This window comes from Macroventuria anomochaeta (assembly GCF_010093625.1).
Source record: "Macroventuria anomochaeta strain CBS 525.71 unplaced genomic scaffold BU25scaffold_4, whole genome shotgun sequence".
Lineage (NCBI taxonomy): Eukaryota > Fungi > Ascomycota > Dothideomycetes > Pleosporales > Didymellaceae > Macroventuria > Macroventuria anomochaeta.
In genome coordinates this window covers 608,766-628,994 of record NW_022985365.1, presented here as the reverse complement: position 1 = coordinate 628,994, position 20,229 = coordinate 608,766, and the positions used below count along the sequence as shown (strand labels likewise).

General features: G+C 53.6%; 9 protein-coding genes across 9 annotated transcripts; 4 read left to right on the top strand and 5 right to left on the bottom strand.

Moving 5' to 3' along the window:
* Positions 1-3: 3 nt before the first annotated feature.
* On the bottom strand, positions 4-558 carry BU25DRAFT_332863 (uncharacterized protein; the record flags this gene model as incomplete). The annotated part of the gene is made up of 2 exons (XM_033702459.1): positions 4-182; positions 234-558. The coding sequence occupies 2 exons, from the start codon at positions 556-558 to the stop codon at positions 4-6; spliced, it is 504 nt and encodes a 167-aa protein (XP_033565760.1).
* Positions 559-855: 297 nt separating this feature from the next.
* Positions 856-2,564, bottom strand: BU25DRAFT_428475 (MFS gliotoxin efflux transporter glia; the record flags this gene model as incomplete). The annotated part of the gene is made up of 3 exons (XM_033708509.1): positions 856-1,888; positions 1,936-2,455; positions 2,489-2,564. 3 exons carry the CDS (start codon positions 2,562-2,564, stop codon positions 856-858), a joined length of 1,629 nt encoding a protein of 542 aa, XP_033565759.1.
* Positions 2,565-3,196: 632 nt separating this feature from the next.
* BU25DRAFT_332414 (autophagy related lipase-like protein Atg15) lies at positions 3,197-4,955 on the top strand (the record flags this gene model as incomplete). The annotated part of the gene is made up of 2 exons (XM_033702439.1): positions 3,197-4,711; positions 4,761-4,955. The coding sequence occupies 2 exons, from the start codon at positions 3,197-3,199 to the stop codon at positions 4,953-4,955; spliced, it is 1,710 nt and encodes a 569-aa protein (XP_033565758.1).
* Positions 4,956-5,082: 127 nt separating this feature from the next.
* Positions 5,083-6,021, top strand: BU25DRAFT_191188 (acyl-CoA N-acyltransferase). The gene has a single exon (XM_033701003.1). The coding sequence runs from the start codon at positions 5,294-5,296 to the stop codon at positions 5,990-5,992; it is 699 nt and encodes a 232-aa protein (XP_033565757.1). The 5' UTR covers positions 5,083-5,293; the 3' UTR covers positions 5,993-6,021.
* A 28-nt stretch (positions 6,022-6,049) lies between these two features.
* BU25DRAFT_455006 (uncharacterized protein) lies at positions 6,050-7,030 on the bottom strand (the record flags this gene model as incomplete). Its single annotated transcript, XM_033709916.1, has 1 exon — positions 6,050-7,030. One exon carries the CDS (start codon positions 7,028-7,030, stop codon positions 6,050-6,052), a length of 981 nt encoding a protein of 326 aa, XP_033565756.1.
* Positions 7,031-8,603: 1,573 nt separating this feature from the next.
* BU25DRAFT_384965 (uncharacterized protein) lies at positions 8,604-10,973 on the bottom strand. The gene is made up of 2 exons (XM_033704348.1): positions 9,995-10,973; positions 8,604-9,947 (listed from the first exon to the last, which is right to left on the bottom strand). Exons 1-2 carry the CDS (start codon positions 10,668-10,670, stop codon positions 8,674-8,676), a joined length of 1,950 nt encoding a protein of 649 aa, XP_033565755.1. The 5' UTR covers positions 10,671-10,973; the 3' UTR covers positions 8,604-8,673.
* Positions 10,974-11,444: 471 nt separating this feature from the next.
* Positions 11,445-14,653, bottom strand: BU25DRAFT_418347 (calcium-transporting P; the record flags this gene model as incomplete). The annotated part of the gene is made up of 3 exons (XM_033707869.1): positions 11,445-11,989; positions 12,041-14,480; positions 14,528-14,653. 3 exons carry the CDS (start codon positions 14,651-14,653, stop codon positions 11,445-11,447), a joined length of 3,111 nt encoding a protein of 1,036 aa, XP_033565754.1.
* Positions 14,654-15,454: 801 nt separating this feature from the next.
* BU25DRAFT_437305 (uncharacterized protein) lies at positions 15,455-17,831 on the top strand. Its single transcript, XM_033708999.1, has 2 exons — positions 15,455-15,940; positions 15,987-17,831. The coding sequence occupies exons 1-2, from the start codon at positions 15,668-15,670 to the stop codon at positions 17,595-17,597; spliced, it is 1,884 nt and encodes a 627-aa protein (XP_033565753.1). The 5' UTR covers positions 15,455-15,667; the 3' UTR covers positions 17,598-17,831.
* A 136-nt stretch (positions 17,832-17,967) lies between these two features.
* On the top strand, positions 17,968-19,520 carry BU25DRAFT_407217 (translation factor). Its single transcript, XM_033705480.1, has one exon. It carries the CDS (start codon positions 18,168-18,170, stop codon positions 19,485-19,487), a length of 1,320 nt encoding a protein of 439 aa, XP_033565752.1. The 5' UTR covers positions 17,968-18,167; the 3' UTR covers positions 19,488-19,520.
* The last annotated feature ends 709 nt before the right edge of the window (positions 19,521-20,229 follow it).

The following is a 20,229-nucleotide window of genomic DNA, read 5'->3' as shown; positions in this document are numbered from 1 at the left end:
CTCTTATCTTACAACCCCGAAATTCAACTTCGACACCTGCCAGCCATAACATAGAGTCGCAATAATGGTCATGAGGTTCAAGTGTATGCTCATCGCATGCGCTCGGGAGAAGGAACGGTTGAGATTCTGCATCTCAACACTAAGCTCGCCCGGATCTGTAGAGTGTTTTGAGTCGCGGGTAACTATGCCCGGTAAGTTGTTGAAACATACATAAATTCAGCTACAGTGCATACCTTGGTGAACCCTCTCGATCATAAGCCTTTGCGACCTCGGTCCGTAAACAAACAGGTTCAGAGCTGCGGTGCCTCCAGCTACGGTGAGTGGGATCCAATTGCTCTTGCTGCTGATTACAGACTTCGGTCCCTGCGGCGGTAGCGTGAAGGCGATCAGACCAAGAAGCAAGGTCTGACCTTGAAAGTAGACCGGAAAGACACGCTTCTGCAAAGTCGTGAAAGAAGAGTTTGGTAACGCTTTGTAGGCGAGCTTGGTCATGACAAAGCTTTGATACAACTCGGCCCCAAGCAGTGTGGAGTAGGCGAAGAGGTGGAGGGGCGCCATGGCCAGGGTGACGATTGATGTGATAGGCATTTCGATGGCGATGAGTGGTTCAACGGTGTCCAAGAGCATCGGAATAGAATGTGAAGATGGCTACAGTAACATGAACAGGGTCATTTTCATTTGTGTCAAGTTGCAGCCTGGCATGTCGGATCCAGACCGGATGTGGCTCGTTATCGACATCCGTGCCGACGTGAGGTATGAGAAAAGACAAGATTAACCATGGACATACTCATAGACAGCTGCATGAACTTCTGTTGCTCTATCTGTGAGGTGTTGAACCTCGACGTGGTGTGCCATCTAGCGCCCGTGCGCTTTCTTCAACTTCAGCTTCGCCCAAGTTATTGCCGCAGGACCTGCGTTCGAAAGAGAGATCAAGCCAGCGATTGCGCCACAGGCAACTGTAATGATGTGGCTGGTCTTGCATCCGTCAAGGTAGCTCTCCAATACCTGTTCGAGTTCCCCTCCCTTGAACAAACTCCTAATTTGCGTCGCGCCAGCATCCAGTACGGTCCTTGAATCGATCGATGGCAGATTGCGTGCGAGGCTTGACAGTAGCCCGTTCGTGAAAGCTCCCTCACTAGATGCAACAAAGAGCGTCTCTCCACAGTTCTCTATAAACAGTGTAAGCGTTGTGACTGCCGCCATGTCGTCTGCTGATACCAAGGCCTGATTGGCGATTACCGGGATCTGGAGTGCCATGCCGATTCCAACAGCAGAGAGGATCTCATAGCCCACCCATTCGCTCGTGAGTGTGCGCGCATTAGACGTATATATCTTCGTATTGCCGGCTAGTGCAAAGATAGCACCCACCAGAAGGAAAGGCTTGTAGTGACGCCAGAACGTGAGAAGACCATTTGCGATCATCGTGACGGCTGAGATACCCAGGACGAGCGGTATCAATCGAACGCCGCTTTGCGAGGCCGAGGTGTTGTTGACCGACTGGAATTGAACAGGTAGGGTGTACAGCAGTGGGAAGTAAGCTCCTGCCAAGAAGAAGATGTAGCAGGCGTTTGCGAGCACCATCTTGTTCTTCAGGAGGTTAGACTGGATCATGGCTCTCTTGCCCATCACCCACTCATTGATGATGAAACAAACGAGGAGTGAAGCGGACCCAGAGAAGCTTCCTATGACACGAGCGCTGTTCGAGGGGTTCTTGCCGAGCCAGTGCATGGCCAGTATAAAACACGAGAGGGAGGTTGCCACGAGTACACCGCCGTTGAGGTCGAGCTGAAGGATCTTCTCTCGCAGTGAAGCTTCCTTGGGGTTGATAGGCGACTTGAAACAGATGAACATGGTGGAAGCTGCCACAAACCCGATCGGTAGACTGATCCTACACACTGTCAGTATGATCGCTACACGCACGGAACTGAAGCTCACCAAAAGCAGAACCGCCAGCCTGGACCGTCAGTTAGGACTCCTCCCAAGAGTGGTCCAACAACGCTCGCGCAACCGAACGTTACGCCAAGTACACCCATGTATGCAGCACGCCATTTGGGACCAGCTGTGAGCGCAATAATGATGAATGCTCCAGTCATAAGTCCCCCACCGCCGCAGCCTCCTATAATGCGACCAAATATCAACACTTCACTATTCGATGCCAGCGCACATATGACATTGCCAACCACAAAAACCAGCATGGACAGCAGGAAGATGGTCTTCAGAGGGAAGTACTTGTATGCTTTGCCCCAGCACGACTGGAACGCTGTATGGGTGACGACGAACGAAGTGCTGTACCAGGCGATGTCGCTAATGGTCCCGAACTCTGTGGTAATATTCGGTATGGCTGTTGAGATGATAGTTGCATCAAGGGCGGCGAGGAAGATGCTGAGAATAAGACCAATAGTGATCAGAAGTAGCCGAACTCCGCGAGGATACTGTATTGTCGTAGCCTCATTCTCTTGCTCGAGCGTTGGTCCATGGTCTTGCACACCGTCGGACCGAAGCGTATCAAGCTCTACGGAATGGTGATCAACGGAGAGATCTTCTGCTTGCCTCACTGCCGCCATGTTGCGAGAAGGAAGGGAGGAGAATAGTGGTCACCAGAAGATGGGAAATACCCTCTTCTTATACCAGCACTCTCGAGATCATGTGACGACACGCCCTTCTACATCTGGGGGTGTCGCAAACGACGTCGAGGTGAACGGAGGGTGGCCATTTAAGTAGTCCGACGGGAGGCCTGAGTTGTTAGGCAGCGGGCCGTGAAAGGCAAGGTGCGGGGTAACCCAACCCACGCTCTCGTGCACTTCTCGCGTCAATAGGTTAGCAAGGACGGCTTCCATTTACTCACACAGCAAATTCTGTGTCTAGCGCCAGGAAGCTCCCGGATGCTCGAGATGATTAAAGTGCATCGGCGAAGCTGACCACTACAGTCTTCTTGTCAACCGAGCTATGCGTATGGGAGTAATGACAAGCCTTCAGTCCGCTTAGGCCCTTGAGTGTTGTGATCGACGTTTGATAAGGTCAATGAGAAGAGAGAGAGCGTGACAGTCGTGAATGTGACTGAGTGACGTAGCCGCATTGAGCGTGGTTTGAGACAAAGCGGGTTAGCATGTCACGCGCCGTTGCCAGGCGGCTGTGCTTTCGACCGTATCTACCGAGTCGACTCCTCTCACCAACATCACGATAATGCCTACATATCATGAACTCGCCTGAGAAATCCCGCCAAACTTGGGCTGCAATCTCCAAGTCACTTTTCGCCGTTGGTATCTTCGCGCAGGTCGCGATCCTTCTTGCGATTCTAGGCTCCTACCTGGGCGTTTACCCTTCCACCAACTCACCACTTCCAGATCGTGAAGTCGCTCGAGTATCCAGCAATGATGGCTTGACTTTGCGACACGTCATTCATCATGGTGCAGGCCGGCCGGGAGCACGTGCAAGGAGGCTGGACGTGACAGCCGACAGAGTGGTCCAAGCTGAGGCCGCTGGCCATTTCGGACCGTTTGTTGTCAAGAAAGCTCCCATTGTCATCGAAAAGCCATCAAGAATACACAAGTATGATGGTCAAAGACCAATGTGGTCGACGATGTCGCCAATATGGGTTGCCGAAGACGTTGCCGCCCCTGACGTCGAAGACAAGGACACGATCATTAGTCTGGCATCAATGTCTGAAGATGCCTACAAGCCTGGCCCCGATGATTCGGAATGGATGGATGTCGATGGAAGCTACAACTCATCTGTGCCTTTTGGTTGGGATGACAGTGGCATTAGAGGTCATGTGTTCAGCGATGACATGAACACTACTGTCATCCTGTCTGTGAAGGGTACCACAGTCGCCATGTTCGAAGGAAATGGAACATCTGGCCATGACAAGGAGAATGACAATTTATTCGGTTCCTGCTGCTGCGGACAGGGCGGCTCGTATTGGTGGAAACAGAGCTGTGATTGCATGACCGGCACCTACTCCTGCGACGACAAGTGCGTGAGGGAAGAGCTGAGGAAGCCGAACAGATACTATCAAGCGACCCTAGAGCTCTACGAAGAGGTACTGCGGATCTATCCGGACGCGAACATCATCACAACCGGACACAGTTTGGGGGGTGTTCTCGCCTCCCTGATCGGCCTGCAGCATGGCATTCCGGCGATCTCGTTCGAAGCGTATCCGCAAGCCATGGCAGCCAAGCGTCTCGGACTGCCCGCGGCTGGTGATGTCGCTCCACTCCGAAAGAACACAGGAGGCTTCCACTTTGGACATACGGCTGACCCTGTCTACATGGGCACCTGCAACGGTTTCTCAAGCTTCTGCTCCATTGGCGGCTACGCTTTTGAGACACTGTGTCACACCGGAAAGCGCTGTGCCTACGACGTTGTCAAAGACTGGGGGTGGCGACCAAGCACATCGACCCATCGCCTGAGGTACGCCATCGAGAACGTATACAAGAAGTACGAGGAGGCAGCAACATGTGTGGACGAAGATGTCACGTGTGTAGACTGTTTCCTATGGAAGTTCGAAGATGGGACGCACACCACACCTGCGACGACATCAACGGCTGCCCCCACATCGCGCACTAGGACAAGGACCGAGACCTGCAAAACGCCTGGCTGGTGGGGATGCCGTGACGAAACTTCGACGACTGCAACAGCAACATCAACAGCGACGTTGACGGAGCCCGTCATCACGTTTACCTCCGAATCAAGTACCAGCACATGCAAAACGGTGAGTAGTCCGCAAGTTCATGTTTGTGTGCAGAAACTGACGAAAGTAGCCCGGCTGGTTTGGCTGCAAAGACAAGACCACAGCATTAACCACGAGTCCTTCATCAAAAGCGACTACAACAACATGCACGAGCAAAGGCTGGTTTGGTCGTTGTGCTGACGGTGCACCTGTGACGACTACGCCAGCAGCAGAGGCATATACCTACTATCGCACAGCACCGACAGCAACTCGAATGACGCCATAGTAGCGGTACTAGATTAACATACACCATTGAGGATTACAGCTACGAACCATGCGTGTGGTCATATGCGGAGAGCCAAGCTTCGTTTGATAAATCATCTAGTCTGACCGCATCGATTCACCCTCCAACATCCCAGGGACTGCTACAGCTCTGCTTACAATGTCACATTCCTGTTTTCCTCTAGCGCTTACATCTACGTCAGGTGATAAGAGACGTACTTTCCGCGTACCTGGCATGAGTCATCACTTCAAGAAAACAACCACCACCAGACCAAAGCTTAGTGTTGTCACAATACAACCCACACTCTACGAATCCCTAGATCTAAACTCACGATCGACAAAATGCTCGACCCAAACTTCCACATCACAACCCCACGCCTTTACCTTTCCTACCTCAACCCCTCCAACGACGCGCATATGTCCTTCATGGTGCGCCTAGTAAATAGTCCCGAAATCGTTGCCGTAGTCGCTCAAACCCACGCCAAATCCCCGCCTCCACCGCAAAGCGTTTCCGAGGCCCGCTTAGCCATGGCATCCGCCGCAGAGCGCTTAGAAAAGACAGGAAGCGGGCGTTACATCATCTCGCTGCGGACCCCAGATACCGATTTTACGGATGAGAGCGGGGACAGGGAGTATCTGGGCATTGTGTCCATGCAGCTTAAACGCTTCCCGGATATTGAGTGTCCGAAGATTCCGGATATAGGCTTTTTGCTGTTGTCGGAGTACCATGGGAAGGGGTATGCAAGTGAAGCGTGTAATGCGCTTATGCAGCATTTCAAGGAGACGAGGGGACATGAGAGGTTTGCAGGGTTTACGCATCCAGAGAACGTGAATAGTCAGAGGTTATTTAGGAGACTAGGATTTGAGGACAGAGGGACGATGGATGTAGCGGGTGTCATATGGGGCAATAGCTCAGCCGCGAGGGTGGCCGTTTGGGTGAAAGGTGTGAGTCCAGACACGGACTTGGGCGATCTTGGGATTGGGCCGGGATTGGGCGAGGCATCGAATATGGGTAGTGTAGTCAACAAGCTTGTAGGTTGACCATCCCCTTATGAAACTGAGAAAGCCGGGATCAAGCAAACTTTGATACACTTGCAATCATGATGCTCTTTCAGTGAGCAATGACTGTCCTTTCGCATTGTGTAGACCCCATAGTGTAGTATCACCCATCTTGAATCTCACTTCCAGCTTCTCTAGACTCGAGGGCTTTGTGGCGTCTTGATGATCGATCGCTGCTGGACCAAGGACATCCTCGGTGTGGCTGCTCTTGATGATTTCTCCCAAGGTTGCGTTGCGCATGATTGGAATTGCCATGCACTTGTGCATCTTGACATTCCATAACATCAAGAGTGAACCACAACCAACGATAACAAGCGGTAAGATGATCAAAAAGATCGATTTGCTTGGATCCATCTTGATGACAGGGAAGTACGACGGGAACTGAGCGGTTGCCGCCTTCTTTGGCTTTTCAGGATCAGGATAGACCCACTCGTCGACTTCGCCAAGTATGGATGCGCCCGTCGAAACCCTGATGAACTTTTTAATGTAATTATTCGTCCAACCGCTGTTGCTACCATAATGAGTCGATGTATATCGTTCTGGTATCCACCTGGGTTTATATGTGTACATTAGCTGAGTGCCGCACACACATTCGCCGTTGGCGACAGGGGCTACGGCAAACCAAAGCGCCAATTCATTCATCTTGCCTATGTATCTTTTGTCTGGTGGTCTGCCTTGTCCTACGACAGAGATGTTGGTCATCGCGTTGATCAATACGGCGGGACCGGGTGCGTTACCCACGGTGAGCGTATCTTCCATCATTTCCACAGCGACATCGCACGCGATACTGGTGATACTGGCAGTCTTCACCTTTCTCGGCATGTTCGTGGTTGTAATACCATCCCTAATGTCACCGCCTAATGCTGCAACGACCAAAGTCGCTGTCGTCTTGTTTGCGCTGTCGAAGGTGTAGTTGTGCACCCAGACTGCAAGCTTGGCTAAGTCTCGCATCTCGACAATCTTGTCGTGTTGAAATAGCTCGCGTACGGTACCCCCGGTAACGTTCTTGCGAGTAGGCATGTTGGTGTTGAAGGTCATGTAATGATCCCTTCGGCTTCCTCCTTTGACCCTCTCATCATTCGGTGTTGCTGCCCAACCACGGCAGTCGATGTCTTGCGGTATACGCACAGTCTTTACTGTGAAGTTCCCTCTCTTCGCCCTCAATTCACGATCTATGAACCAGTTTCGGTAGTCGGGCAGCGGCTCGTATGAGAAACTACGTTGCCAAGAGGTATACAGTGCACTTGATCGCTCTCGCACAGGTCCAGGGGGGTTTCTCTGTACATAGTACACGCCAATACCACCACCAGTCTTCAGTTCACCTTGATACTGGACAGTTATGTTTCCCTTGATGTACACTTGACCCACCACTGGCGCGGCTGCAAGCGGTGTGAGAGTGATAATCGTGGTCAGGAGAGTACAAGGGTAGAGTCGAGAGTGCGAGCCCTGAACAAGGCTGAAGGCGTTGATGGTATCGATCCGCGGCTTGCTTCCAGGTATGTGTCCATCTGGCCAATGCTGAGGGTTTGTTGATGAAGCAGAGGCCACAATGCTGACTCGGAGAACGCATGCGCTGAGAAGGCCAAAGCGGCGAGACCAATCGAATATATGGTAGTCACGATACCTTGTACGGTACCGAAGTTACGATACATGAATTGGACACGATGGGTTATATCGCAACTGAGAGACCATGTCTGACATTCCGGTAGCTGGACGCTTAGCCATCGCGTGAATTGGACGACGAAACCAACGCAGGTGATTCCAAGGATCGTTGCGAGGCCAACAGTGCGGTTGCGCTTGAGGAAACATCCCAGGCCTTGCCGATTGGTCTTTAGTGTTTGTGATTTTGTATCATCTAATCTACCCCGTCGAAGGGTGAGTCTGGTGACCTGTGGGTCGTTGGGGAAAGGAGCTGCTGTGACATGGCGTTAGTTGATCAGCAGCATACAGTACGATACTACTGGAAGCAATGAGTCCTTTTAAAGATTGAGGGGCTCCTCAACCTCTATGTTCCACCGCAACAGCCTTCCGCTGCGGAATGTGCATAGCGAACAGCGTACGGCGTGCGGCTGAGGTCTCGAGGCTGCACAAGGCGCACATGTGCACCGCAGATAGAGCTGCGACTCAGTGGTGTTGAGAAGTGCGGAGGCATCGTCGTCTCAGAACTTCGAATTTCTCTAGATGAGCCCTTCGCTCTGTAAACAGATTGTCGTGATATGAAGGGTTGTAGAAGATGTGAGAGAGCAGGACTGAAGATCCTCGAGCTCATGACGTCTGAGGAACCACCCACTGGCGCGACTTCCTCGAAACTAAGCCTCACCATCAAGGCTTCCTAGTAAGCACCAGGCACCAATGAGCGGCATATCTCATTGTTACAGTGTGTACATTCAGGTCTCACATATGCATGCCAATACAACGACAAGGCGAACTTGAGAAAGAATAGTAACATTACGCCTACATCCTAACAATAGCTTAGAATCATCTCTCATCTATCGTCTTGGGGTATACAAAATGCCAAACAGATTCGTACAAATTGACCCAATCACATGTTCCTTCCTGTATCCACATTGCACATTATATCCAAATCTCGTTACTCATCAACCTCTCCCCCCCCCCCACCAAGGGGCTCCCACTTGCAAACAGAATCCAGCAGATGTAAGCACCTACTGCTCCTGCTGCTGCTGAGCGTTGGCTGGGTTCGACGCACCAAACAGCCCGCCAAACCAACTCTGCCGATTCGCAGCCTTGCGCGCCTTGCTTGCCTCCTCTTCGTTCTGCACCAGCCTCAAGGGTCTCATACCCTTGCCCGTCATCGGTCCAGATGTATCGCTCCTCTCCAAGCGTCCGCGCGGGGGAGATGGTGTGTCGACGTGTCCACTTGCACCACCTGATGTGGTCGTTGTGCCTGACATGACGCTCGCGGTGTCAATCTCCCTGTCCTCGGGGATGTTCTGCTGACCTGATGCGGCGCGGGATGTGGGATTGCTGTTGTTCTGGCCAGCGATAGGGATGCCGAAGAAACTGTTCCTTGGGCTGACGAGACCGGGGGATGTCTGGCCTGGTGTGGCCGCGGGTGGGGGCATGCGGTACATTGTGTTTACAATGTTTGCTGCGTCGGGGAGGATGGAGGCTGAGCGACGGTGCGGGTTGCCGCCGCTTGGAGCGCGCTGAGCGATGGGGATGCTGGGCGCGGTGGTAGGGTCTTCGTGGACTGCTGAGGCTGGCGGGCCCATGATGGATGCTGGGCGTTGCTTGCGGGGACCGGCGCCGACGACAGATTTGGCGCGCTGGAGGAAGCCGGTTGGTGCGTCGTTGTCCTTCTCTGGCGGTGGTGGCGGGAGGTCCTTGTTGGTGTTGGGTTTGTCGTCAGGGTCGTTGCCCAATACGGACTCGAAGCCCTGGTATGTGAGGAGACGGCCAATGATCTTGTTAATGTAGAGTGTAAGGGCCTTGTTCTGGTCCTTCATGCTGTTCACTTCGGCTTCTAGCTTGCGGACAAGTTCCACATCTGGTGCCTCCTCTGCGGACTCCAGTTCATCTGCAAGGCTGGTTGACGGGCCTTTGCGCGAGGAAGGACGGTCTTCAGCGTGTGACGAATCGCGCAAGAAGTCGCCGCGGCTCAGATCACCATTGAGTGTCTTCTCGCCAAGCAGAAGCTGGAAGCTCTCGTTATCCTCCATCAACCTAGCATTCGTCATACGCGTCTCCAGCAGCTGCTTCTCCAACTCGCGGGTGCGGCCACCCCCAGCATTTTCAACCTCGAGCACCTTGACCTGGTACTCCGCAAGCTCAAGCCGCAAGTCTTCGATGATCTTGTCTTTCTGATGAATGAGCTTCGAGTTGTTGCGCGAGTTGCTGCGCTGGACCGAGTTGGGCGGTGCAAAGTTCTCAAGGTTCTGGGAGGAGTTGGTGCGCGAAGGGTTGTTGCGAAAGCTCGCTGTCAGGTGTCAGTGTCAAACGATCACGCTCTAGGGTCCAACTTACACGCACGCGACAATGGGGCCTCGCCGTCCTCAACACCCTGGACGTTCTTAGTAGCCATAGTTTCCTTCAGCCGTTGAATCGTCTCCTGCAGCTCTTCTTCACGTGTCTGCGTGCTCTCTTTCTCCTTCATGGCCTGGGCACGCTCGGCCTCGTAGATACCCTCGAGCTCCCTGTGCTGCCGTGTGATCTCCCTCTTCTCGTTCTCAAGGGTCTCAACCTTCTCCTCTTCCTCGTGAGCGCGCTCTTCAAGCTTCGACTGCTCGGCGTGCGCATCGTCTAGGCGTGCATTGAGCACTTCGATCTGCTTCAAGCGCTCCTCAGCCTCAGTCTCGGCCTTCAAAAGGCGCTCTTCGAGATGCTGCAGATATGCCGCCTTTGCGTCTGCGGCAGCACTGTCCTCCTCGGTAGGGCTATCGACCTGCGACGAGTTCCTCCTCAGCGCCGAGGGCGGAGCTGGCTTCTTGGCAGAGGCGCGCGCTGAGACGGGCGCTCCGCTGGCCCCTGACCTGACTGATCGCGTCCTAGCAACACCGCCTGCTGTTCCGGTCGTTGTCGGTGTAGAAGAGCGCGTGGGCGTGCGGTTCGCCGCAGCAGGCGAGGACGAGGAGACTCTCGAGGGAGTGCTGCGCCCTGGGGTGCCCGTGGCCGGCGGCTTGTTTGCTGCCGCTGCCGACATGTTGCGTGCTGTGTATGGTTGTGTAGGCAGAGAAGTCGCAAGTCACACCAATGCGGTCCAAAAAGAAGATCAACAGGCTGGTTGTGAATCTCCCAACGGTGGCCCACTGGCGATTGTCGCGGCTGTGGAGCTTGGCTCGTTGCGTTGTCCCGCGTACCAAGAGTCTGATACGTTTGCTTTCACCCTGCGTTGCTGTGGTTGAGTGAGAGTAGAGTAACGTGAGTGCGTCGACAAGCTGCGACTGCGTGTGTTTACAAAAGACCAAATAACCCTGTATCAGTTTAACAAGGTAATCGCAATCACATGGGGCAGCTTAATTTCACGCAAGCAGCGGTCCAGTCCACCGCCTTTAGGGCTCCCTTGCATGCAGCGCCAAGTCGCACCTGCGCGTGCCGCTGCCCTGTCGAGAGACCCTAGGCCGTAGCTTCGGAAACCATGCACCTCCCTGCAACACAGTGACTTGCTCCAACGGTGCAAGTGACAGCGCAGCGCCCACTGAACGCCCGGGCAACGGTGCTCGAGCTGTGGAGATTGCATTCAGTCGTGTGCCGGGAAAAGTTGCTGCTCAACATGCGCGATGAGGGGCACCATGGCATTGGTTGGATGTGCAGTTACGTTTTCGGCGTGTCGACCACGCTGTTCTGGAAGCTCACGTGCTCAGAAGCGGCCCCTGAAACACTCATGATGGCGATCTGGTGAAGAGGCTCGAATGTTTTGATTGAGACTTGATGAAAGTCTATATACCTACCCAATGCAATGCTTTATACAAATAGATCATACAACGGTACTGTATCCACCACCGTACCCTCTTCTCGCCTGATACCTCAAGTACGCTTTCCGTCCTTCGTCTGCCCAGAACACACAGCTTGCGACCGCGACGAGGTGCAACAAATCGAGCAGCCCCAACGCCTCCGTCTGGAAGACGTGTTGGAGTGGCGGGAAATAGATGACAAGAAGCTGCCCGATCAATGACCCAGAGACGGCATAGTTGAACATCTTATTATCGAAGACACCGACCTCGCCAGCAAGCACTGACTTCGTGGATGAGCGGCAGGTGAAGGCATTGAACATGTCGAAGAGGACAAAGCAGGTGAAAGTCATGGTTGTGTCGCGTGCGGTGACCTCGTTGTCGATCGTCATCTCGCGATAGTAGGTTGTCAATGTGCCGAGCATGATGATCGTTGCAGATTGCAGAACGCGCTGGATGAGTTTGCGTGTGAGAACACGCGCGTGTCGAGGTCGAGGTGGTAAAGCCATGACAGCAGGATCAACAGGCTCGACACCGAGAGACTGTGCAGGTGGCCCGTCCATGAGAATGTCTAGATCAACGTTAGCTGCGTGTTTTGTAAATGAGAGTACGTGATCCTTACTGATCCATAGAATCTGCATGGCGTTGAGCGGGTTTTGGAAGCCAAGGAAGGTACTCAGCAACACCAAGCTCAACGCCGCCGCACTGGTGCTCAGCTGGAAGGTGAGGAAGTTCTGGATGTTGTAGAAGATGCCCTTGCCCTCTTCCATGGCATTCAGAATCGTAGCAAAGTTGTCGTCTGTGAGAATCATATCGGCAGCCTCTTTGGCGACATCTGTACCAAGCTTGCCCATGGAGATACCAATATCAGCCTTCTTCAGAGCAGGAGCGTCGTTGACGCCGTCACCGGTCATGGCCACAACGTCGCCTCGGGCTTGGAGCGCACGGATGATCTTCATTTTGTGTTCGGGGCTGGTACGTGCAAAGATCGAGGTCGTAGCTATCGCCTGTGAAAGCTCTTCTTCACTCATCTGATCCAGTTCATCACCACGGATGACGGAGCGTCCAAAGGCGGAGTTGGGGTTAACCGGCATGCCTAAATTCTTGCCAATGGCCACTGCTGTGGTCTCTGCATCACCTGTGATCATGATGACCTTGACTTTGCCGGCCATCAAACGTCGAATGGCTTTCTCCACACCTTTGCGCGGTGGGTCGCTCATGCCTACAAGACCGGCAAAGACCAAGCCACGGTAGTGTTCGTCGTCACCCATTGCAGACGCTGAAGAAGCAGCTGGCGTTGAGGTGCCACTGCTCGACTTCTTACGTGCAGGTCCACTTGCAAAGCCAAGTACTCGTAAGCCTTCTTGTGCCATGGAGTCGGCAGCATTCAAAACTTCTTGTCTTCGCGATTGGTCGAGATTGACTTCCTTTCCTTGGGCATTGACGTATGTGTCGCATCGATCGAGTACCCTTTCGATTGCACCCTTGATGTAAGACACGTCCGAGCCTGAACTTCCGCTGATGACAACACCCATCCATTTCCTCTCGGAGCTGAATGGAGTCTCGAACTTGCGTGCACCCAGTCTTTCTCGAACATCGTCCTCTACAAAAGCATCGAGAAGGTCTAACAGTGCAACGTCTGTAGGCTGACCGACCCATCGGCTCTTTGCCAACGAATTATCGTCACCCATGGTTGATGATAGAACCGCAGCTGTCGATGCAGACGCAGCTTCATCGCTCAAGAGTCGGGCGTTGTTGACAATGTTGCCAATTCGCAAAATGTTCCGGGTTGGGGAGTCGAGGTTCTCGGTGTCGTGCTTCTTCTTGACATCTATTGGGGCTGCCTCGTCGAAGTGCCACAACTTTGTGACTGTCATGTGGTTTGTTGTAAGAGTGCCGGTCTTGTCAGTGCAGACCACGTTCACTGATGCCAATGTCTCGACACTAGGGAGGCGTCGCACGATCGCATCTCGTTTTGACATCCTCAACACACCCAGTGCGAGCGTGACGGTGACGATAATTGGGAGTCCTTCTGGGATAGCAGCGACCGCAAGTGAGACGCCAATCTGGAAGACCTCCAGAAACTTCCAGCCTCTCCATAGTCCTACGAGACCGATGAAGGCGATCACGACGAACGACATGTAACTGAGATCTTTGCCGAGTTGGTCCATGGAAAGCTGTAGCGGTGTCCGTGGGCTCTCAATCTCTTGCAGCGATGCGGAGATAGCACCAAACTCTGTATTGCCTCCTGTGCCAATGACGATACCCTGCCCATATCCTGATCGAACCAAAGTGCCCATGAACGCGATGTTCTTCTGGTCATTCAACCGAATGTCAGCGCCAACAGTCCCCGCTCCTTCAGAGGCATAGAAAGGCGAGGGCGCACGCTGCACCCCTGGTGCTGGGGTGATGGTGTCTGGAGTCTTGCCGACTGGCTCGTTCTCTCCCGTCAAGTTCGACTCGTCGATCGATAGGTCTGCTGCATGGGTGATTCGAATATCGGCCGGAACGCGGTCGCCAGTGTGGAAAAGGACCAGATCGCCCGGTACTAGCAATGCCGCGGATATGGTGGTCGATTTCCTTTCGGCTGCCGCCAACGCCGCTGTTGTATCTTTCAATTCGTCCGATTCGATCCCGTCTGTGGCAGTACCATTCGCCCGCGACTGCTCTTGACCTGCCCGTATGATGTGTGCTGAATGAGGTACCAGCGAGTTTAAAGCTTCCAGTGACTTCTCAGACCGATATTCCTGCACGAAACCTACAGTAACAACGATTGTCACTGCTGCTGCGATACTGATTGCATCCTCCAGATTACCCAACATCAAAGACACGGCGGCCGAGCCCAATAGCAGCAAGATTAGAGTCTCCTTGAACTGCTTTACGAACCGCAGCCATAGCGGCTCAGGCTCATCGTGCGGAAGCTCGTTGCGACCGTGGGTGTGTATGCGCGCCGAGGCATCGGAGGTGGACAGACCGTGGGTATCTGACGTTTGCAATCTTTGCGCGGTTTCTTGGTGGGACAGAATCGAGTACGCGGCTGTTATCGATTGTTTGGGCTGGTCCTGTTAGCTGTTGCTTGACTACATGAATTGCTGCGAGGGAGGAGTACCGAAGGTGTCCCGCTCCTCTTCGGGGCCTCCGGCGGTTGCAGGTACGGTGAGCCAGGGCGTGAAGACTTGGGATCGCCATTTGCGGCATGGTACATTGGCAGAGACGGCGCCGAAACTCTGGACATGTTGGCATATCCCAGAGACAACTGTTGCGCGGCCGTCGAATGTGGCCTATCTGGCGCGACGAGGAATTGCTGGCAGTTGGTGTCCGACTATTGCATCGGTGCTGCTAAGAAAACAAACGCAATGAATATGCACGGGGTATCACAAGAAAGGAGCTCGCAAATGTGTAGGAAATGGTGTTGTTCTTCGTTCGAAGGGCCACTTGGACGTAGATCTCAGTACTCAAAACGTCAAAGCACCGGCACTCTGCAACAGGGGTCATCCAGCGGCGATCCGGAGGCCTGGACGCGAATTCACAGGTTTCACATTGCCAAGTCGTTTGACCAGAGGCTTCACAAGACAGCAAGATTGGGAGAGCTGCTTGCAGTCTGTCTGGGAAGCCATTCGAGGGCCTGCAGTCCTCCGCTGCACCGAGAGAGCATCACAGCATTGTAGTCTTGGCAGGTACTGAACTTGGGCACGCTGCGTCAAGTGATGACGCGCCTTCGATATGCATCCGTGTCAGCTAATCTGAGCTGTGTGCACAGTCAAGTGGCGGTTGTGCCGTATAGCGTCTACATTCATGTGCTGTAAACCAAACGTGCTTTGCCTACCCCCTGGCCTCGAGGAAAACCTTGTTTGGTCTGCAACATGTACGAATCAACCGTTGCAATCAGCTTCTGAGTGGCACAGTAAACTGCAGTTGTGTTCTGCTAGTTAGTTGCAGCAGAACAATGGCTGCAAAGCAGCATCATGACATAAGCGGTCGTGCTTTCCGCCAGCCTTCAACCAGCCTCGCGACACCCGGACCACCCACCCCTACGCGCGCATCCACTCCACCATCGCTGTTCGACTTTTTGTGCCTTTCACTGCCATTGCTACCCTTGCGCGCATCCTTGACAACTAGACTCGAAGTCGTCGGCGCGCGCATACCGTTTGCGCATCCAGCTGCTGCCGACGCGCCGACGTAAACAACAACGCCGCCGACGCGTCCTCGTCTTCGCCCCGCGCAACCGTAGTCTCCACCAACCATCGCCATGTTTCTTCCCGAGGACCTTCTCTTCAAGTCGGGCCAGCTTGCTCGCGTCTGGCTCGCCGCCAACCAGCACAAGAAGCTCACCAAAGCGCAGGTGCTGCAGGACAAGATCGATGAAGACATCCAGGTCATCATCCGGCCTGAGGGGGCGGCCGGCGGCCCTCTGGCACTGCGATTGAATGGGCAGCTGTTGCTTGGTGTAGTGCGCATCTACCACAGGAAGGCGCACTACCTGCACGACGATTGCAATGACGCGCTGTGGAAGATCAAGATGGTTTGTTCAATCCCTCCCAGCTGCAACAATGGCTAACGCGCTGTAGGCTTTCCGCCCAGGAAACATCGATCTGCCCGCCCAGACACACGTCGCCAACCCTACAAGCTTGACACTGCCAGACATGATCACAGATCTCGACCTTTTGGCGCCCATGCCAGACCCCGCGCTGCTCTTGTCGCAAACGCTCGATGGAGATCTTACCTTTGGAAACACGACACTGCCGGATTGGGACGCCAGCCAGTTCCTGTCTAACAGCGTTGAGCAAGCGCGCCACGAAGAGATGGAACTGCAAGACATGGATGATCTTGAGATCGATCTTGGTGAAGATTTGGAGCCAGAAGTCGGACGCGACGCACCTTCTGAGCGACCCATGGAAGAAGAATTTGGCACCGAGTTAAAGCTGCGCGACGACGTCGACTTCGATCTGGACGTTGGCGAAGAACTGACCGAATTGGCACCTGGAGGTGGCACTGAACTCAACCTCGGTGGAGACACCGAGATGGGTGGTATGGGCGACATCGATCTGCCGCTTCCATTGGCATCTTCTCTAGCCGGTGATGAGGCTCCACTGCTCACTCGCGAAGAGTCTCCGTTGTCCGAACTCGGTGAGGAAGAAGAGACTCGCCTGGCGCAGGAAGTCGCCGAGCAGGATCCAACCCTGCTCGAGCCTGAGCAGGAGGAAGAATCGCTCCACCAGGCCAGGGCCAAGCGCAGAAAGGTCATTATCCAGGATGCCGAAACCATGATCTCAACTGCCCAGCTCAGGGATCAGCAAGCGAACCGCGATAGAATCCTGAAGCAGGCATCTTTCCTTCCACGCGATCCGCTCCTGATGGCGCTGCTTAACATGCAGAGGTCGGGTGGCTTTGTTTCTAGCATCCTTGGCGACGGCCGAAGTCAAGGCTGGGCTCCGGAGCTGAGGGGCATTCTGTCATTGGAAGTTGTCTCGCGCCCTAGTAAGCGTAAGCGAGACGGTACCGCTGCAGGCCTTGAACAGAGTGAGGAGGAGGCAGCCGCGGAGGCGGAGAAGACGCCACAACTGGAGTTCGAGCAGGACGAGCCAACATTGGGAGGTGGTGACTTCGACCTTGGCGGCAATACCACCATTACTGGAGACGAGGACATCATTCACCTTCCCAGCGACATCGGTACGCGACCGGAGGAGGAGGAAGAAGAAGGAGAAGAAGAAGAAGAAGCTTTCTCACCTGTTCCCGACAACTTTGACGACACAACCGCCCCGCTATACCACCCAGCTGAGAGTGGTCCCATCTCGCTAGGCACCAAGCACGCTGTCCACCTTCTGCGAGAACAATTTGGACCTGAAGCAGAGGAGAGCGAGTCAATACGACAGAAGAACACCATCGTCTTCCAAGAGCTGCTTCCGGAGGCCCAGACGTCAAGAGCGGACGCTACCAAGATGTTTTTCGAAGTCTTAGTTCTGGCCACAAAAGATGCAATCAAGGTCGAGCAGCCAGGCCCCGAGCTAGGAGGTCCGCTTCGCATTCGCGCGAAGCGTGGCCTGTGGGGACAATGGGCTGAGACCGCTGCCAGCGGTGAGCTGGCTTCTCAGAGTCAGGCTGATGCGCAGACAACAGCAGTCGACGCACATGCTGAAGGCATTCTTGCTGGCCCAGCAGAGGTGTCTGTCTCCGCGTAAAAGTAGTTTGGCTCTTGGTTTGGCTCTTGGTTTGGTTTTGCTGGGTTAGCGACTTCATTTGGTGGGAACTGGTATTCATATGGCGGCGTTGGCCAGATACCCTTGGTGTGTATGGCTTTGCTTTTGTATGAACAACTTCTGGGCAGGCGTACTGCGGCGTTTGTGTGGCTCAGTGTACGGACTCTAGTAGGATAGCAATAAACAAACACTCTATAGCAATGCGAAGCATTTCACACTCACTTCACTTTCAACTTCTGGTACTGATCTCGAACATGACGTCGGGCGCCAAGGTCTGGCTCGGAATCGTTCCGAAAAGCTCGAAAAATTTGGGCCTCAACACCAGTCATAACTGTGATGCCAACGCGCTATCCCCGCATACCAAATGTCAAGTTCGCAAAACACGTCGCGTACTTTTTCCAAACACGTGCTCTGGTGCAAGCCGCCGTATCAGGGCTCCGATATACTTCAACTACCGCGCTGAGAATTCCGACCGCTTTCTTCACTCCAAACTTAACAACTTCACCAACATCAGCAACAACCCCAAAGTTTTACCAACAAGTGACCACAAACATGGAGACCAGTATCCTCGTCGTCGACCCACAAAAACTGGGCAACATCACCTTTACGGAGACGAAGACAGATTTGATCGAAGAATGGAACATAGAATATGCGGAGGGGAAGGACTATCAGAGTCTCAAGAGAGCAGCAGAAGAGATAGTCAATACAGACACACCAGTCGCATTTCCAACCGAAACTGTGTATGGACTGGGAGCAGACGCGACGAGAAGTTCAGCAGTCAAGGCAATCTTCGCTGCCAAGGGACGGCCCTCAGACAATCCTCTGATTGTGCATGTCCACTCTTTGTCTCAGCTGCGCGAGCTGCTGTCTGATAAAGGAGTATTGCAAACAGGAAACGATCCTATTCCTGCGATCTACAGACCGCTGATCGAGCGCTTCTGGCCTGGGCCCTTGACCATTATTCTACCAGTACCCGAGAACACGACCTTAGCTCCCGAAGTTACAGCAGGTTTGTTGACATTCGGCGCGCGCATGCCCCGTTCTATTCTCGCGCTCTCTCTCTTACGTCTCTGCGGACGCCCACTTGCCGGACCTTCAGCGAACGCTTCCACACGGCCCTCTCCCACAGCAGCGGAGCACGTATACGACGACCTGCAAGGGCGCATACACACCATTGTCGACGGCGGACCCTGCGAAGTTGGCGTTGAGAGCACAGTCGTCGACGGATTATCAAGTCCACCGAGCATACTACGACCGGGCGGCGTTACAGTGGAGCAACTCAGACAATGTCCAGGATGGGAGAACGTTACAGTTGGATACAAAGATAAGCAAGAAGGAGGCGCCAGTAAACCACGGGCTCCGGGAATGAAATACAGGCACTACAGTCCGAAAGCGGAGGTCGTTCTATTCGAGGCCGGAGCCACAAAACCTGGGAAAGAAGAGGTGACGAGAAAGAGGAGGGTTGGGATAATACGGACGGAGAGCTGGAAACCCGCACTAGGATTGACTGGTGGAAGTACGACTGTCACAGACACGAACGGTCAGACGAACGGCACTTCACGACCTCATGCAACCCCTTCAATACCTACAGACGCACCTTCAAGGCTGTCTAATCTGCTCCGCTCAGTAATCCAACACCAGATCCCGCATGCACAGCGTCACACGCTCGATTCAAGCGACACTGATGTATGGGATATCGATCTGGGGGCGGAGACAGAAGCCGTGGCACGAGGGCTATTCTCTGCGTTACGAGAGCTTGACAAGAAGGGCGTTGAGGTCATTTTTGTGGAGGGTATAGACGACACCACGGGTGACGATATCGCAGCTGCTGTGATGAATAGGTTGAGGAAAGCCGCGGAGATCAGGGTGTGATTGCATGGGAGAAAGTAGGAGAGTTCAAGTGAATATCGGTAGGCACTATCATGAGCGAAGCATTATATCACAAACAATGTGCTACACTGGCATACTTCACAACTCATCTTCACTATCCTTGAATAGAAGTGTTTGCGTCAAACGTGAAGAAGATTTGACATGGTCGCCAACAATCCTCCGCTCTATTCTATCTACAAAATGCCTCTTACACACTTTTCACTATACCACCATGCAGTACACGATGTATTTACCCAACACGCTCATACTCCTCTCCAGCACCTTCGCAGCAGCCCACGATGGCCCTCATGAGACCTCGTCATCGGCAGCTGGCATGCTCAACGCCGCACTATTGTCGTCGGCGAGATCAACAGAGACAGTCATCGTGACCATCACACAGACCTTATCTTCTCCAGACCTTTCTACTCTCTCCACATCAAAGACCTCATCAGGCTTCGCAGTCCCACCATCCGTAACAGAGGGCGCACAAGCAGGAGCAGGCTGGCCAGCATCTGTCCCTGGACTATTGCCCATGGTGACGGAGTCGAAGACAACGACGAACCTCATTGGCATGCCGGTGTTCACACTAGACATGTCATCGTTATCGTCGACTTATGTTCCGTTTGCTGGACATTATACACTCCCGAGTTCTTCTTCTTCTTCTCCTTCTTCTTCTTCTCCTTCTTCTTCTTCTCCTTCTTCTTCTTCTCCTTCTTCTTCTTCTCCTTCTTCTTCTTCTCCTTCT